The sequence below is a fragment of the Candoia aspera genome, chromosome 2 (assembly GCF_035149785.1).
Source record: "Candoia aspera isolate rCanAsp1 chromosome 2, rCanAsp1.hap2, whole genome shotgun sequence".
In the NCBI taxonomy this organism is placed as follows: domain Eukaryota; kingdom Metazoa; phylum Chordata; class Lepidosauria; order Squamata; family Boidae; genus Candoia; species Candoia aspera.
In genome coordinates this window covers 155,268,252-155,287,347 of record NC_086154.1, presented here as the reverse complement: position 1 = coordinate 155,287,347, position 19,096 = coordinate 155,268,252, and the positions used below count along the sequence as shown (strand labels likewise).

Below are 19,096 nucleotides of genomic sequence, written 5' to 3'. Positions count from 1 at the left end.
AGGGAAACTAGAATTCACAGTCTCCCAGTTTCTAGCCTGATACCTTAACCACTACACCAAACTGGCTGTCTTGCACAACGTACAAGGGCAATATGGTTGGCTAGCTTGTAATCAATGTATTGTGTGAACTCAGCCAGGGATCAGCAATCTTATGGATGTCCCTGGTATCTTAGGATGCCTGAAGTTCCCCTCAGTGGGCAGAGTGCTCCACAGGGAGTAACCTAACACTGACTTTTCTCCTCCTTGGATCCCGCAGACCTTCCCACAGCTATTCTCTTCCCGATTCTGAGGAAGCATTAGACCTGCTAATCTACTCTGACCTGGGAAAAAAACAACAACCTTGGTATAAATTATTTCTCCGTTTAATAGCAAAAATAGGTGAAAAGTAGCAAAGCTTGTTGGAGGCATAGATGTCAGAGACTTCCAAGCAATGTTAACAAGATTGCTGTGACTGTTACATATTGTACCTGGAGAACCAGGTCTTAAAATTCAGCTGAGGCTGTTCTTTGTGATGTAGTAGACACTTTTCCACGCCTGCTTACATTTGAAGTACTGGAACAACAGTGGGCTCTGATGTAAGTTCTGTATATTGAGCAAGCCATCATTTGTTGTCAGTCTTCAAGAGTAGAGCTGAGTGTAAGAATCAGAGAGCACACACAATTTATTTTTCTGTTCCAAATAAGACAAAAGTGAAGAAGGGCAATTCATACAGATCAGTGCCTTGTGGAAATACAGCTCCATGGAACTTGCTAGAATTCAATATGAGACACAGACCCCCATAAGATTCTGAACTTTTTATTTTCTGGCATGAAAAGTACAAATAATTAAACAATTCCATGTAAAAGTTTCATACAGCCACCGTGCCTGAAATCCCAGTAATAAATAGTCTAAACTAAATGCAAAGTGTCATTTTTTTACAGTTTTTTAACCTTTCCCACATCAACTGACTCTCATGGTTTTTTTTAAATATATTTTTAAAAACTGTCCCAATACGTAAGTGTGAAGCTTAAAGGAGCTCTGGGGGCCAGGCACTCCAGACCTATCCTTTTCTCCCCTGAGCCCCGCCATACCCCATGACTAAATACATTGGTGGGAGGCTAGGGGGCATGTAAAAGTTATTAGGAACTCGCCATGACAACAGACAATTCTTTAACCCTCTGCTACCTTCAATGTTGCACCCTGACCCACCACTGGAAGTAAATTTTCCTAGCAAACAGTAAGGACGTCTCATGAGCCCTTCTCCCTGCTCTGATGCCACCAGGCAAAATGCTCTATTTTCCTCCCTGCCTTGATTCAATCCATAATCAAGCCACTTCACTTTTTAGTAAACTCAAACTGGCACTTATTGCTACTTGAAAAAAATACACTTGAGAAGGCTAGATTGCTGTAGCTGTTTGGTAATCAACAGATCCTAAAAGAAAGTTTTGTTTGCCACTAAATGCCCTTGTTGCAATGCAGAATAAGGTTGCAGGGTTAGACATTTAGTAGGATCTGACCAGCGGCAAAGCAGGTGGATCACGCAACTGAAACTGGTGGCAAAGGCCCTGCTACTAGTAGCTGTGAATGCCAGTATGCAGCTTAACTTGATGGCTCCAGTTCATTAACAGCTCTTTAAGCACAGAAGTAATTTCAAAAGATGGCAAAGAAGCCTAAGGCTGTGTTTTGGTTACTGTATGTCCAAATATCCATTTCACATCTTCCTTGTTTTGAAGGTCTAACCTTGGGTATTGGGGTATATTGAAAAATGGGGACCAGGCAAGCACTGTACTGCTGTGACATTATTTTTAAGAACAACCTGAAAATTACCTGTCGTCTTTGTTCCAAATTTAAAAAGAGGTGACCCTTCCTATTTTGACCATCTCTAAGGCACCAGAGATAGATGGGCAGTCTTAGCCATTCCCTTCTAAGCCTGGTTAACTGCACAAACAGCTCAAGCTATTGCTTGAAGGGCACTGAGAAACACCTCCACTTCTTGAATGAGAGTACAGTTATGCTTGTAATGCACATTTTTGTAATAAAAATCCTTTTGTGAAGTACTCCCTGCTATGCATTATTAAAAACGCTTGTTTTATGTGCCATTAATTGACTGCAATAGCCTGTTGTCCAGATGAAAAGCAAAATGGCTTCCATTTTGTTATATATTAAAAACATTGGCATTATGACACACAAAGCAAACCTGTGTTTACAATCTATTTGGCACAGCAGGTTTTGTGCTAATCAGTGACTTCAGCATTTCTGCACATGCACTAATCTGAACATGTGCCATGAGTAAGCTATGGCTGTTTCTCACTAAGACATTAAGGGTCGGGGGTGGGGGGGCAGAGTGCAGCGCCAGCAGGAGCCAATGTAAAGAGCATGTCTGGGCCTATTTGCCACACTGGATGGCTGCACAGCATGGGCAGGAGTTGAGCTTCCAGATAAGCCCATTAGCCTGACCTGCTATCAAGGGTAGTGGGAACTGTCCAACATCTGCAGGAAGGGCTGTTCTGGGCATCTCCCTTTTGTAGGGCAGCTGCTCCAAGACGCAGCGGCTATGTCTGGACACACCGTAAGTTCACAGGGTGCAATTATCTCTTTAACCAAACCATCAGCCTTTCTGTCTTACCTGATTGCAAAGCAGCCAGAGTTTGGGACCTGCACGAGCCAGCATTTGTAACTAAGGTTTGTCAAATAATATTTTTAATGGCAACCCCTCTGGTTCAAACATACTAAGCCCAGGCTTTTGGCTGAAAAGTCACATATGTGCTCTTTAACTGACTTCTGAGCTGAGTTCTCCAGAACATTTGGGGCGGTTTAGATGTAAAAATTAACTGTTGCTAAAGTTGTTTTTAATCAGTCATGAAACTGACCAAATGGAGGAGAAAAGTATATTCTTACAGCACACTTTCTAGTTAAAAACAAGGAGTATGACATGATATTCTTCTCTTGAGGGCTTTATTATGCAAGCTTTCAAATCTGTTTTTAATGGGGATAAACATCCAACTTTTTAAATTTCAGCAGTTAGGAAATCTACTTTTAACTGTTTGAACACTGTTTAACAGGAAAGAAAGAACTGCTTTATTTTCTCAAAAAACTAACCCTTTCAAACGGAATAGTTTCTCAGTAAATCTCTGTTGATAAGAATATGGTACAAAGGTAGGCAAGCTTTTTTTTTTTGGTTTAATTTTCTTTTAGGGGATTGTCTTTAAATCATGGTCATCTTCCTTTTAGAAAAATTTAGCATGGCTTCCAAGGTCTTTTGCACTCTTCGTCATATTCTTTGTGCAGGAAAACCTGCACTGACACAGAGCATCATTGCCTTCCAAAATATTTCAGATACCGACTACTCTGGCAACAGACCCCATTTCCTGGATCTAAAGCAGATGCCCAAAGGGGTGTATTCCATGCCTGGGTTTCCCCCCCCCCCCAAATTGCTGCATGATTCTTAATCATCCATGTGGCAGGGAAGAAATCAAAATAAGCTGGAAAGAATGATTTTCACAGTATTTCTCTATGTTCAAAATTTAATGTAATTCTTCAAATTGTTACCTGGGACTTTAGCAAAACAGTTGTGTTGATTCCAATGAACTAGGGACATACATGACAGCCAAAACCTGCTTGGATACTTCAAGTATCCTTAGTGAGTGGCTAACTATTTTGAAAAATCACTTATTGCATTGTCACAAAGCATAGCAAAGCACCTCTCCTTTTTGCAGTATTCCACAAGGAGGAAATGCATATTTAAAATTGTTCCAATTCTACTCTTCAGATGCAAAAGTGTTGTGAATCCCAGGGAACTTTCCCCCAGGTAAATATCTACAGAATTTAACACAAGATGTTATCCATGTTGTCTAACCAAAACAAATTTCCCTTTGTGCTTAAGGATCTCAGTGAATCAGAGCCAGAAAAGATTAGGAATGTCCTTTACATTGAAAAAAATCAGTTGCTTGTGATGCTTGCTTAAAATATTTAAAATAAAAAAGCAAATTGTCACTGAAATAATTTTTGTTAACATGTGGGAGGGATGCTGAGTGGCAGCATGTGAAGGCCAGAGGGTACAAAATACAAGAATAGAGAAAATGACAAGCTACACAGTCCCCTCCCACCCACCCCTTAACCTTCTATTAGAATGAACTCAAAATGTGTTTTTTCCAACAAGACAAAAATAGGTGATCAAATTCCACAAACAAACTTGTCTATAGATTTTGCTCTATATGCCACATTTGTAGGTTGTTTTTAAAATGTTTACCTCTGTGCACTTTGCCCTGATGGAGAGCCTGTCATTTAAGCTTTTAGTATTGTTTCAATTTTGTTTGTTATTTAATAAATAAATAAGGAATAATCATTTTTCAGCAAATTAAAAATATTTCCCTTTTAACTTGCAACTCTGATGAGAACATAAATATACACAAATGTATTCTTACAAGGCAGTAATAAATATTTAAGTTAACAATAAGTTAAAACTACAAGAAGCTAAAATTCGCAAAAAGATACAAGAGTTAATGGTGCCAGTTTTTTTGTTCTTTTTCTCATTTTATCGCAAACAGAAGCTGCCACAGACTCTTACAAAACACAAGTGAACACATTTATTGTCAAAAAATCAAGAAATCCTAAACTAATTTCTAAATCATTAAACAATTAAAACTCGAACTAATGCTAAAATGTTTAATTATCATTAAGTTCGTCTTTTAAATGTTCTTTTTTTTTTTCCATTTTTCCTCAGAGCAAAAGAAAATAAAGTCCCTTGCTCAAGTGCTATCGATGACTCGTCGTTTTTAGCCAACCAAAATAAATAAATAAATAAATAAAAAATGGAAAATAGGTCACGTGCATTTTCAGGATGTGATTTGTTAACAGAGATCCAAAGAGATGCCTTGGGAAAGGCAACTGCAATTTTGTCCCCTTTTACAATTAGATTTTGAGAGAAATTCTCATTCCCTTCAACATGTGGGAAGGAAGAGGGAAGGAAGGTAGGCATGGATGTCGCTGGAGTACAACCTTTACAAATAGATTCATCCCACTTCAAGGCTCCAATCTGAAGGGAGATGGCCATAAACATAAAGAAACACATTTTTAAGCAGCAGCCCTACAGAGAAACCATCTGACATTTTAAAAATCCTTCCAGGCTCTTTTGGCTTAGATTTGAGAAACCGGGTGATCCTTCTGAAGAAATGGCTAAAACTCCAACAAAAGTGTTTATTCAGCATTTATGGCAGCCAGACAGGCTAAAAACACCAGACTTTCTTTTTTCAGCTTCTTGTTTTTAAACAAACAAGTAAACAGAAGCTGGCCAATGTTACAGAGCCCTGTTCTGAGAGAGAGAGTTGGCCTGTATCTTTGCCCCCTGCCTTTCTTCCCCACCTATCTACAGCCAAGGTTGAAAAATGGTCTGTTGACAGCAAGGGAAAAGTCTCACCTCTGCCCCTTGACAGCTAGCCCTCCCCAGCACCTAACTGCAAGAAAACTTGCGTACTGTAGGATGACACCCTCTGGCATTTTTCCCACTTTATTATGAGGTCACTGAGAATACATTCATCATCAAGACCTACCAGGAAAGCGTCCTCCAAGCCAAGGCTGATGGGACAAAGGCCAGGTGGTAAATATTGAGGCAGCCAGTTTTTTAAAAAAACAAAAAACCTTTGCATCATTTTGGCTTTCCATTAAAAAGCATCACCCCACACAGGACATTAAAAGGTAGTGTTGGGCGAGTGTATTTTAGCTTCACCCTGACAAGCTTTACGTTAATGAGACAGAGACCAGTTCAAGGATGGCCTGCTGGACAGGAGTTCAAGACTCTACAGGGTTAGCTCAGTCTGTTAAAGAGGAGGAGGAGGAGGGAGTGTCATTAGAGACAATCCCTTCACTAATTTCTGGGCATCATCTCTTGCCAGGGTATGAGATTGGGAAAAAGTCCATCATTTGTGACAGTGGTTCATGTTCAAATAACTGAAAGCAAGGCTAGAACAGGAGGCTACCTGGAAGATTTAGGCTTCCATAATACGAACCTGTTTAAAAATCCCATTTGATAGCTGCGCGGGCACACCACCACCCTGACCACCCCAGCCATGTCGAAACACCTGAATCCCTTGCTCTGTGTTTTTGCAGGTAGAGGTGAATGCCAAGGATCCAGCTTTGCTATGAAAGGTGCATGTGTTCTGACAGGCAGATTCTGAAGGTGTTACTTTTGTCGTCTTGGTAAAAGGATCCACACAGCTGGGGCTCACTGCTACATCATTGGCTGCCCCAAATCTTTGCTAGGTCAATATGTGTTTGCAGCATGGACAAGGGATTACTGCATCTCTTCCCCACGCCTGCCCATACGTACATACACACACACACCCAGGCTCATTTTAATGTGGTCCAGTATCAAAGGCGGGCACATGCCATCAGGTTAGAATTAGAGAAGGAATATCAGGCTGAAAGCTAAATGTCTGACAAGCAGACAAGAAGTGTGTCTTTGGCAAGGACCAGAAAGGCGGTCTTAAGTAGCCCACCTTACTGCGAGATGAGCACAAGGTAATCAGGCTGACCTCTACTGTCACCAGCAGACCATGCTGCCTCAGCCTGCAGAAAAGGCAAGAGCCCAAGCAGGAGTGTTCACCTCAAAGGACTAGAAGATTTATTGCTGCCATGAGGAAAAGAGAAGTCCCCTGAGAGAAATCTTAAAAGCATGGGAATCACAAGGCCTTCTTATGGTCTGATTGCTCCACATTGCTTAACAGCATAGAAGAGAGATTTGATCCCTTCATCTAAAAGTCCTGCACACCAGCTAGCATCTGGTGGGCATCAAAGCAGGGTCTCAGTTGTGGTAGTCCATGATGCTAAAGTGCAGTGTTGCTTACAGGGGTGATTGGCATTGAGGGATATGTTCTCTCTTGGGGATGATCAGCCACTACACAGCAGTTCTAAATCTAGCTGAAGGTGTAAACGTGCACCATTTCAGAGCTGGGGATTGTGTCTGGTTAATTTGGAGAAGGGAAAGGAAATATTACCTTAAGGGGGATGGAAGTGGAACCATACAAAGGATGCATCCTGGTTATAAATTCCTAGCGAAGATGGAATAATGGCTCAGATCTTACCGCTGTCCCCACTGCAACCTGCTAATAAGTCAGTTGGGAAGTGCGAGGAACAATAACTGTGCCTTTTCCTGAAAATGCTGCACCATTATGTCTTGTCACACCAGCATTTTCTTCCTTCCTTGCACAAACAGCAGTAGTCCTGGGAATTATTCTAGCCCACTGCCCCACCCACACACCCACACACCCCAGACAAGCAATAAAGTTTCTATTGTGGGGGGTGGCTTACATTCTAGTCTTCCAAAGAGTACACAAGCAAAATAAATATAGGTGCTAAAACAAACACCCAAATCCGTGGTTAATGGTGGAAGATGGCCAAGAGTTAGTATGGGATTGCATTAGCTTGTCTGGAAAGGGCAAGTGGCAAATGTTCCACCTGAGATCTATTCAAACTGTACGGAAGGAGTCAGGTATGTGGGAAGGAGAGTAGAGTGCCTTCCAGCACACACCCCTTCCAAGCCAAGGAAATTTGGGAAAGAATCCCACAATGCCCCAGAACAAATAGGGCCTATTGTAGCTATGTTCTTCTGAAGGAGCATGCCGGCCCTTTAGGAGGATACTGCCAGATACAGTAACCAACCTCTACTGTTAAGCCTTTCTCTGGACCAGTTTTCCTACCTCACCAACATCTCATTGTCCAGAACTGTCCTTGGCAGCTTCTTTAGGGCAGCCACGCCCCACACTTAGAAGCAGGACCCTCTTTATGCTTAAAACTGTAGTGAATCCAACTTTACTAAGCTAAATTGATTGCACAGAAACATGCTAAATGCTCTCTGGCTGTCTTGCAGTTGTATATTAAGCACAATCACTGCATGGCATCCTCACCCTAATCAGCTCTTTCTCCCCTTTATCAGGTACTATTAATAGTGTTGGAACCACCCATTTCTTCCCATCACTGCTGACAAGGACTTCTAGGTCAGTTCTGGATTCATGAGTTCACCTACAGCAGAAGGAGCAGCCTACTGCTGGGCCCTGGCTGGAAAGAGGGCAATGCCTTCTGAAGAGATTGGGCATGGAGGCTGACAGATAGGCAGAAATCGGTGTCTGGGCATAAACAGCATTTCCTGGGTTGGGAGAGCTCTTCTTAACTTTGTTCAACAATTTTGTAATGACTCAGAAGAAAATATTTAAAAAGAAAAAAGAAAGAAGGCTATGGAAGTTGATGTGAGTAAAACCAGTGGTTATACTATTGAGGATGCAGCTTTCATATTCAAAGCTGCTGTCAGGTTTTCTGTCCTTCTGGTGTTTGTGACAGTGAGAGAATGGTGGTGCTGAAAATCTACCGATACAGTCAAGTTATTATAGCCCTCTGCCCCCTCCTCGCCTCCCACAGAAGATACAAATGCAAAGGGAAGAAGGAAAAGAAGAGAAAGAAAACAAGAATAAAAGCAATTATCTTCATTCCCTGACCTTGATAGGTTGGGACAGAATCACTCAAAATCTTTGGGACCCAAAACGCAAAGTGTTGCTCCTGCACAAGAACCTGAAGGCCTTTCCAGGCAACCCACCCACCCCCCCGGAAAAATACACAATTTAAAACATGCACTTGATGCTCAGTTGTCTTAAATAGTGTAGACCCCTTCTTGCAATGCTCCTGTTTGGGGAAAATGCCTTGTCTCAGCACCTGCCCATTACTGTTGAGAAAGTATGTGTGCAGGTAGACAGCTGCCTTTCCTGAGGTTGTGCCCGTGACATCTCTGTCGAAGAACCTGATTTTTCTCTGATCTCCATCTCTCTGCTGCTAATTATTTCCTTTTTATTTTTAACTTTTTAAAGTGTCTCAGGTGCTGCGTGCTCCCCTGCGAACCATGGGACACTGACCCACTCCATGTTGATCTCAGATGTCCTACATAGAAAAGCCAGCTCAGCCCCACCTCTGAGCTGCCCTACCTTTTCACTAAGCTGGGTGAAATGGACCAAGAGGAAGATGCCGGTTTTAGGATGGACCCTTTCCAGCTTCAACTGGAAAAGCCAACAGTCCTTGGCTATCCTGTCCCCACCCTCTGCCCACAACACAGTTTACAGCAATACTAACACCCCTATCCTAATTCAGTGCATGGGGACACATCAGGTGATGCCTAAGATTTCCTAGCAATCTTGGTAGGTGTGTGGTATCTTTGTTAATTGTCTGAAAAGGCCCAATGGAAGGAATGATTGGACCATGCACAGCAATCGCACTTAGTGGCTTGTTTGTTTCCCCCCTTTGGAATTTGTTATTAGTGACTGTGTATGAAGTTCAAGAATCCCAGTAAAAATTTCCAGCAAGGTCTCTTTTCCTTTTTTATAAAAATAGATTTGTAAAATCTTTTAAAATTTTTGTTGGGTTTTCTTTTTTGTTTCAGTTTCACCTTTTAAAATTTATTATTTTCCCCTTGTTTGGTCATTTGTTTGATTTAAAAAGAGAAAGGAAGACCCCCCCATCAGTTCAGCCATACTAAACCATCTTCCCTTTTGTCCCAAACACCTTTCAATCTATTCTGTTGTCAATGAACACAACTCTGAGGTTGATTTCCTTCCCCTGTGCTTGGTTCTACAAATTCTTCATTAGAGATCAGTTTACAAGAAAAGGAAAACATTTCATGTTGGGGAAGAAGAAAAATAAAACATTTAATTTACTGCCACTTAAACTCTCAAATAGCAAGTCCGTATTTCTGACCCGTAGAAACTTATCTAGTCCTTACAACCTGATTAAAAGCCATAAAGACTCTAGAAATCTTGGACTTTGTGCCAAATTCTTGGCTGCCCTTTTTTTTACATCACTCTGGCCCAAACGTTCATTTCAATCTAAAGTAGTTAAAGAAATAAGCAAATACTCAAACCTGATCAGCAAATTTTAGAAAATACAAGTGTAAAATGGATCTTCTTTTCCCAGGGAATGAGTTTTCTCTGGAATCAAACAGGAAGTATCCTCATTTCAGACATACAGGGTTAGATTTAATTCCCAAATATGGCATCATTCTAGTTAGGGGCCAAGCAAAATAGTGGGATTAAGAACCTGTATCACTAACATGTTAGACCAACAGATGAGATGAGAGCATTCTCCTCCAACCACATTTGTTCTTTTTCTTTCTTTCTTTCTCTTTCTTTCTTTCTTTCTTTTTGCATCATAAGAGAACAAAGGTGGTGAGCTGAATCTTTTTTAATTCCTCCCCCTAGGCTAGCTCAGAGTAACAGTCATGACCTTCTTGGATTTGTTGGTCCACAATGTTTTAACGTGGTGGGGGCAATTCTATCACACCTTACAGGGAGTGCTTTTTTTCATCCTCCAGGGTCAGAAAAACTGTCCACCAAAGGAACCATCCAGGTGTAGAATTCATAGAGGGAAAGACATATGGACAACTGGAGAAAGCTTCAGACCTGGGCATGTATGTTAAGAAAGCCTTGAAAGGGGGAGGGGTCACCAAGCATAGAAACAAGAAAGGTGTCCTATTCTGAGCAGATGTCACCCCTGCATGCTGTCAGAGCAGGTTTGATTTTCAAGAAGTGGCTGACAAGTTGCTGCATCCGTGCTTCCCGCTGGGCTGTCGGGCATGGGGAGAAGGAGGGGGAGGAGCCTCCTGCTTCCCAAAGATCACGGTGTCTGGCGGTTGAATATTCTGCAACATTTGAGTCAATGAACATTTCTGTTCTTGTGGCGAGTTGGGGAAGAGGGCTGTTTCCAGCACACTGTGGCTCCCCCCTCCCCCCATCTCTCAGGCACATTTGCTCACTCATGCCTTGTGTTGCTTACTGGTCTTGAAGGAAACCTGGAGGATTCGGTCACCCAGTCGGTAGCCATTGAGGCTGGCGATGGCCATGGCTGCTTCATCATAGTTGGTCATGGTGACAAAGCCAAAGCCTTTGCACTTGTTGGTGGTGAAGTCGCGGATTACTTTGACGTTGGTGACAGCTCCAAAGGGCCCAAAGAGCTGCCAGAGGACGCTCTCATCTGCCTCTGGAGAGAGGTTGTACACAAAGATGCACCAGCCAGCACTGGAGGCCCCGGTCAGATTGACTCCCGCCAGGCTGGTCATGCTGTCGATCGTGATAGGAGAGAACCTGGAGATCAAGGAGAGAGGACTACTTTGGGTGTAAGGCTGGCATTCTGCCAGCATAAGTTCACTGCATTACAGAGAGGTTAGGGACAGTGGTGTCAACCGCCCAGCGAAAGGGAGCAGCGCCCACCGTTCATCCTACCAGTCTTAGCTCAAAAGGGCACTCATCAGAGAGGCAGTTTCTCTTAAGATTTTTTCTATGCCAGGAATCTGGCATAAGTTGTATGCTCCTATTTCCACAAATCCCTTACTTGCCAAGGCAAATCTAGAAGCTAACCTTTGAATAACGTTCTTCAAACACATTCCTCTTTACCCTGGGTTCTTCTCAAGTGGTTTGTTCTGCTGGCAAGATGGAAGGAACCTTGGACTTATCTACTGGGCTTCCTGATAGCCAAATAAGCATGCTAGCATATTATGAAAGGGTTCATAATAAAAAGGACTGTAACCATCACTTATCAGGCAAGTATGGAAACTAGAATCTGCTGCATTGTTTGCATAATGAAAATCTTAGTTTCCATAACTTACGTGAGGTAACTTCAAGGCAACAAGGGATAATTTCAATAGAAGTTTAAAACCAGATGGAGATTGAGCAAACCTTGTGATAGTGGCAGGGATAGTCCACCACACATTCCTGTCTTTCTGTCTTCCATCCACCCCAATTTCTTCCCCGCCTTGTCTGCTGCAGCACAGTTTTCACTAAAAAGTTCTTGAATAACCTGGATCTATGGACTGATTCACACAAACCATCTCTACAGGGATTTACACACTGTGTTAAGTCTCAACACAGTTTCTTTGTCTGTGGCTTGTGGGGTTGGTTCAATAAATTACAGTGGTGCACATAGTGTTTCTATATGCAGCTGGATCAACCTTGTTCTAGGTCCAGAATGTATCACGTTTGCATGCTGTGAAGCCAAACTTTTCAAACAGGAAGTGACTGACTGGGCTAATGGCTCAGTCAAGTGACTCCCTCATCCTCAAGCCAAACCAGCTGAGTAGCTGTGTGAATCAGCATTTGAGTTCAGTGTTCTGATTCACCTGATTGCGGCTAAGTGCCAATGGACACTTACCAGAGGAAGCCCCACAGACCTTGGTACGACTTATTTCTGAGTAAGCAGGCATAAGATACTGCTCTTATACCTTTGAGTGCAGAATTTGAAAATGGATGCACGTTTTCACACCCTTGATAAAAATTCTCCCTGCTCATCATGGTGGGAGTAAATATGGACTGAAGCAGGGGGCACTACAGAATGGGCAGCTCCGCTTTGCCGAAGCCGAGGAGGCAGGTGGGTGTTGCCAGGAATCTCCAGGGCAGACTGGAGCTCCCACAAAGGAAGCTAAGCAAGCAAACACTACACATCTTTTAAATATCAACTTAAAATGAAGTGCATGGCCTGATCAGCTGAATAATTTTAGTTTAAAAACACAATGCCACAGCATTGCTGAACATCAGAACATATGAACTGGGTAAGTGCCTGGATGGGAGACCCTTGACAGTCTCGGAAGCCGTGCCCAATTTTTTATGGAAGGGTGGGGCAAATGTCATTGTTCAAACACATAGACAACCTTTTAGCTCTCACAGGTTGCCCACAAATTGAAAAACAAAATGGGGTTATTACTTTTCTGATATACTTTTAGAGCCACAGCTAACTTCTGTCCCACAAGCAATGGAATTAAATGAAACCAAGAAGCGCCCAACACAATGAAATCTAAGAAACACAAGACCAAAAATCATAAAGAACAGCCAGTCATCTGAGCAAACAGCAAGCCCTTCTCTCAAGCCAAACCCAAAACAGAACCAAAAGAACACATGAAAGACTACTGTGTGTCCCCAAGACACACACATCTGAATTCTACAGCCTCAGCCAGAAATTGGAGGGACGCTGTAATTTTAGCTTTTCCTTTTCAATTCCCATCTTCACTGAAGGAGGTGTGGAAGGGTTGTTGGGGGGTTTTGTGATCAAAAAGAAAACATCAATACAGGGGGGAAAGCGCTGAATCAAGCAACCCAATGTTGCCTGTGTGAAGGTTTAAACATGGCTCAGACTGGGAAAGACGACGGTCCTCCACTATACAAGACTCGGCCCCCTCCGCATCTCCGTGCTGGTCTGATCAATCACAACCCTCAGCTTCCTTCGTGTATGTACAAAAGGGAAGTGTGGCTGCACTGCAGGGAGGCCTTGGCAAGGCAGAGGAGGAAGCTCTTGGTTGGGGGGGCGGGTGTCCTGACCGATCACCTTTTAAAAATCCAGCCTTGTGCTGTAGGCCAAGGTGGGGAGGAGGAGGGGGTGAGGAGCGTAGGCTTTGGAAGGCTATTTACCTCTTGACGCCGTATGCCATGTTTAGCAAATTGTCGAGCCTGTGGGAGGAAGAGGAAGATGAGGAGAGGCCATTGTTAGTAGACAATCTCGTAACAAAAGGGTCCTGCGAGGTCATCTGCCCTGGGTGTCAGTGCAGCCGAAAGGCAGCACATGGGTTCTGTCACTAGCAGAAATTGCCATTTAATGTGCGCAACCGCATCTTGAGGCCCTTGTGTCTCAGAGGTCTTTGGCGGGGAGGGAGTTCAAAAATAACAACAATGGGTCAGGTGCTCTACCTATTTTTCCACATCTATTTTTTCGTATGCTGGAAAGTGTGGGGAATGGGAGGCGTTAAGTACTAAAGGGCAATGAAAGTTGGATTTCAAACATCACAATGAGGATGAGGATGTTTATGACTCTCATTCCTTTTAAAAACAAGAAACATAAAGAATAGAAGCGCACATGGCAAACATGTTTATAGTTCCATCTTGGCATCCCATCCCCATTTTTACGATGGACTTTCCAAATGGCCCAGATTTTATACAGCAACTCTCTTGACTTGGGTTAGAAAGCTACACACTAGCTTTCTAATACAGTACACATGATTCCCATTATCTTATAAGATCAAAAGGCTTTTTTTCTTCTTCAGAAAAGGCAATTTATAGCCAGTTGTGGTTGCTAGAAAAAAATCTGAAAGTGCCTTGGTTGTTAGAGCTTTCAGCTGTCAAAATCAAAGATCTTAGTCCTTTCTCAGTTAACTTTCCTGATTTTGTAATTGTCCTGTTCTTATGTTAATCTCAAGTGTTCATCACCTGTACTTGTATGCTTTTCCAGCATCCCAGCTCTTCAAGGAACCTTGTGCAAAAAGGAAAATATTTTAAAAGCTTCCTTTCACAAATTGCGCATTTTACAAAAATAGAAATACGTGCTCACTTTGTATAATGTAGCATTTTTTTCCACTACAGGTTTACAAATATTATCACAGAATTACAATCCTTTTAACTGGCGCATTTTGCTGCTTTCCATGTGCAGCAGTTAATTGTGTAATGGCAGAAATACATTTTCCAGGCCCAAGAACTTTTGTCTGTATATTATGGCTCCATCCAAAAACTGCAAAATTAGACAAGGCACAGGAAAAGAAAAAAGAACCTTATGTTCACATGTTCCATGGGTTTGTATGGATTTTACACTGTATGCCATGCAGATGCCATGCTTTTATATGTGACATTTATGTATGGGCAGAAATGCATGAGCAGCAAGTTCAAACCAAGAGATCCTGAATTACCATTCAGTCCAATCTTAATGCACATACACAAGGCATACACAGCTCTTCATCAAACAGATTGGAAGTATAACTAAATTCCTAGCAAATTTCTTTTTTTCATGGGTCTACATCTAACTGGATGTAGATTGTTTCAGTGGGTTCGGCAGAAAGTAATTACTGGATCAATGATTCTGCTTTTGGGGGAGGTTTATAGACAGATGGGACTCCTAGATTCTGTAAATCTGTAACTATAACCAGAGACTATTGGAGATTATTTGGTGGTTAGAATATCATCTAGACAAAGGAACAGGAAATACTTGTACTGGCTTGCTATTTTTCTTCATCTCTACAAATCAAGGCAAATATAATGCATGAAGCATTACATGCATTTTCAAAAGAACTTGGACGTGAATTGCAAGATTTCTGACTCCCAGACATACAGGATGATGATCTCACTGATAATATCAAATATAGATCGTTCTACCCAAGAGGTATTCCAACCCCCAAATCCACTACACACAGGTTTAGAAGGAAAGTATCCCACTGAAATATGAGAAAGTAGGACTAGCACATTTTAAAATTGTGAGCAGCTCCTTTTTTTAGTCCTTCAATGAAGACATTTAAATTAGCCATCTTATCACACACAGTTAGTTGGTATCCAGAAGAGAATACAAAGGATACAATTCAAAGGAGACTTACTAGCTCCATTCTGCATGACTAGCTGAAAACTACCACTTTTAATTCTTTGCAATTTCAGTCGGAGGGGGCAGGACAGTTACAGCTGCTTTGCCTTGCTTTGGGGTATAAGGAATTCCCTGAGTTTTACATGTTTGGGATTAATCTCAGGAATTCTCTCCCCCAGCTCCTGGATAAACTAGACGTTGGCTGCATTCCCACAAAACATTAAACCAGAATCCTGGCAGAGCATCAGGGGTAAGCCTGCTGCTCTACAGTGCCTGATCACATCCACAGTGGGGGAAGTCAGGGGTCTGAGATGGATTTGGATCGGGAACATTTCCATTGTAGCATTTCTAACTTATTTAGCTAATGAGTTTGCAGGACGAGTCAAGCAGGAGAGTGATCAGGCAGGCAGCAAGCCCTAGGATGTATGTTCATAACAATCAGTAGGATTTCAGAAATTCCAACTTTGCCTCTGATGTAAACACGATCATTACGATCAACACATGAGACATCCTCTGGTTTTGCTCTTCAACTAAACCACAACTGATAACCAACTCTCGACCAGCATACCAGAAAATCAGATTACCTATGCTTTGTACAAAATTGGAAAAAATGAGCTGCAACAAAAATGCAGGATGGGTTAAGATTCTGTCTCTCCCTTGTGTTCTCTAAGTCCAAAACATGAACAAAACACCATGTAAAATCATTTTACAGCCCCCAATAGATTGAGAGCACAGAAGATTAGGCCCAGGTCAGCCTCTTAGATGTAAACAGCATAGGAATTCACCTCACAATGCAGTAATGATCTCCAGTTGCAGAAGAAAACATCTATAATGGCTCCCTCGGAAGACAAAGCTAAAATATTTCTTGCTCTAAGTCAGTAAAACCCAAAGCATTTTTTTTTAATTTTCAGGGGATAGAAATCACTGCTTCAGTCCTGTCCTCTTCCACAAGCCGGTGTGCTATTTTTGTACAATGATCTTTTCCACCAAAATCAAGGATGCACAATTCATGCACTAAAATCCCTTATGCTTGGCAGTGCTGCCTAGTATGGATCTTCCTAATACAACCCATCATCCATTCCGTCTTGATCTCCTTTCATCAGTCACATCAGCTGGCCACAGAAAACACAATTTCATAAAGGGAAATCTGTAACATAATAGCCTCCTGCTTTGCAGCCATTCCTGAGGAGGGCTCTACTTTTGGCATTTAGTATTACAGGCCTAGACTGGTGGGTAGGAAATATGATGGACTCATACCTAAGAGCTAAAGCTATACCGCCAATATAAACTCCCTCAATTATCAGTGTTTGGGGTGTTCCACAGTCTCAGTTGTTCAGCTGTATCATAAAATGAGACCATTTAGCTACCCTAAAGAATTGTAAGGATGAACAACTGCTGAGCCTTGGAGATACCATGGGTGATGAATAGAAATACTGTATAATGAGTGCCACACAATGTTACTATGAAAAGGTTAATCTCACATGATTATTTTCCCACATGGGTATGGGAAAGAGTTATGTAAATCCATGTACCTTACACTATCAGATGAGAAAATTTCACGTATCTACTTTTCCAGTTGTATTTGAACTTATAAGCCATGATTAGAAATTGAAAAGTAGACATCTGCATTATCTTTATATATAATGGGGAGCTTTTCTACACCTCTGTACTAAAGTGTGAGGAAACATATGTCTGAAAGAGCCCTAGCACAAAAAATATGTGAGAAACACAGAAGAAAACAGATTGAATACTGAATATGTGCTATATACATGGATTTCAAGCTGCAAGCAGACATTCCAAAACAAATTGAGAGTTTTATACCATTTTTGTTCCAGTTATTCAAATCAGAACATAGGCTAAAGGATTCTTCAGAGGGAAATCTATTTCTATCTACCTGTAGGGTGAAAAAGACCCTAAGAATTCACAGGTAAATGCTTTCAAGAGTCTTGGTTCTTGCTCCTTGATGGACAGCATTGTCCAGACTGTTCTTTTAAAAAAATGGCTCTCTAATTATGGAACAGAAATCTGGCAGTGCTCTAGGTTCAGTATTAAAACTCAATCTCCAGTTACATTAGCGGCATTAAGATGCAGGAAATTCTTGGGTAGGACAATAGGGTCTCTGCTACTAAAATTACTAGGAGAAAGTTAGGTAGGTGTTAAAAAGCTACTTGACTCAGAACTACCTGTCCTACCACTATCTCTTTTATCAAAGCAATTTTCAGATGTGTCTGTTCTACCTTTGGAGTGGCTGCTCCAGCAGACTCCTTGCAGCAATCTAGCAGGCCAAAGGCTTCCTTGCAGGAACCAATCTTTGCAGACCCGGCAAAGCATATAAAGATGTTCTGAGTTTTGTCCTCTCTTGCCCCACTAACTTGGCATGATGAACACTTTTACAGGGAGGAACAATCTCTCGCTCTTTGCACGGTCTGTGGCCATCTGGCCTAAATATAAGTATAGGAGGGAACCCAAGAAGTCTTAGGGCACAGTCTACAGCATGAGAACCGTTCATACGAACGAAGCCCCATGGATTATTTTTGCAAGAAACAGTTTCTTAAGAAGCAGCCAGTATGATTGTGTCCTGGGGCTGTAGAAGGAAACGAAAGCTTTTCCTATCATGTTTGTTTGTGGACTAATGGCACCCAGATCTGACATACAGACTAAAGATGAGCATCTCCAAGTATGGGATCTGAAACCTACATCTCCCTTAAGCAGAGGGACAACAGCTGCAAGGCACTGGGTGAGGAGAGGACCTGACCACTCAGCCTTCCAGCAAAGGAGCGGGGAAGATGGCTCACCTGAATCGCTGAGTCTGGTGGTGCAAAGGCCCTGTGTACCGCCGGGCTGTGGTCTGATACAGGTGTGTGAGTAATGCTTGCCCTGTCTTCTGGCTGGGGTTATTGGCAAACTTGACTGTGATGGGCTCACTAGCACCCAGTGGTTTCTGCCCGTTCAGCCCCTTGATGGCTTCCTCAGCTTCTATCCTCTTGTCAAAGCGGATGAATCCCACGCCTCTAGACACACCTACAAGTGGAGAAACGGGGGCAGTAATGCTGATTACTGCATATTCTGATTGTTTATGCAACAATGTCTCCTAGCTAAAGCAGAAATTTCACCTTTTAGTATCTGAAATTGGTTGTAATGTCTGTTGCTGAGTACTGTTACTGGTTTTAATTTTCCAGAGGAAGGCAATTGTTTGAAATGCATTTGGCAATCTTTACAGATCAATTGCTGCTCTTAGGCATCTCCTTGAGCTAACTTCCTTTCCTTTCCTTTCCTTTCCTTTCCTTTCCTTTTTTTTTTTTACTAGCTGGATATTATAGCTTGAGTTGGAACCACTGCCTACACGCCATATAGCCCAGTGGTTCCAACTCAAGTTGACTCGGCTGAGTCAAATCTTAGTCCAGGAACTTGTTTAAATGTTTCTGGGCATATACAGAATTTAGAATTTTCTATATGATATTAGGAATGGGAGTTCCTATTCATTTCCAAAATGAGAACCATCTGGCAGAGTTCTTTGTTCATTAGTGCAGGCTAAGAGTGACCCATGTATAACAGAGAAATATGCCTCAGCAGCCAAATATATACTTGCGAGTACATGGCTTCATACAAACAGCATCACAGAGGGAAATCATTTATTTTACGTAAGTAGCAATACTTACAATACATGCACAACCCCCAACGTATAACATAACCTGCCTTCTTTCTCCCTCCGCTCTCTGCTTAGTCCCCTTGGCACTCATCTCTCAACAATGGCACCAGTGTG

The 19,096-nt window shown here is 42.1% G+C and overlaps 1 protein-coding gene across 2 annotated transcripts in view; it reads right to left on the bottom strand.

Annotated features, from left to right (window-relative positions):
- Positions 1-8,594: 8,594 nt before the first annotated feature.
- Positions 8,595-19,096, bottom strand: part of ELAVL3 (ELAV like RNA binding protein 3) — a 28,858-nt gene continuing 18,356 nt past the window's right edge. The window contains exons 4-6 of one of the 2 annotated variants that reach the window (XM_063294425.1): positions 18,129-18,354; positions 13,407-13,445; positions 8,595-11,114 (exon numbers count right to left, since the gene is read on the bottom strand). In XM_063294425.1, coding sequence (XP_063150495.1) covers positions 10,766-11,114; positions 13,407-13,445; positions 18,129-18,354 — 614 coding nt within the window. In that variant the 3' untranslated portion in view covers positions 8,595-10,765. The remainder of the gene's footprint in view (positions 11,115-13,406; positions 13,446-18,128; positions 18,355-19,096) is intronic. The other variant, XM_063294424.1, reaches the window with a different exon arrangement.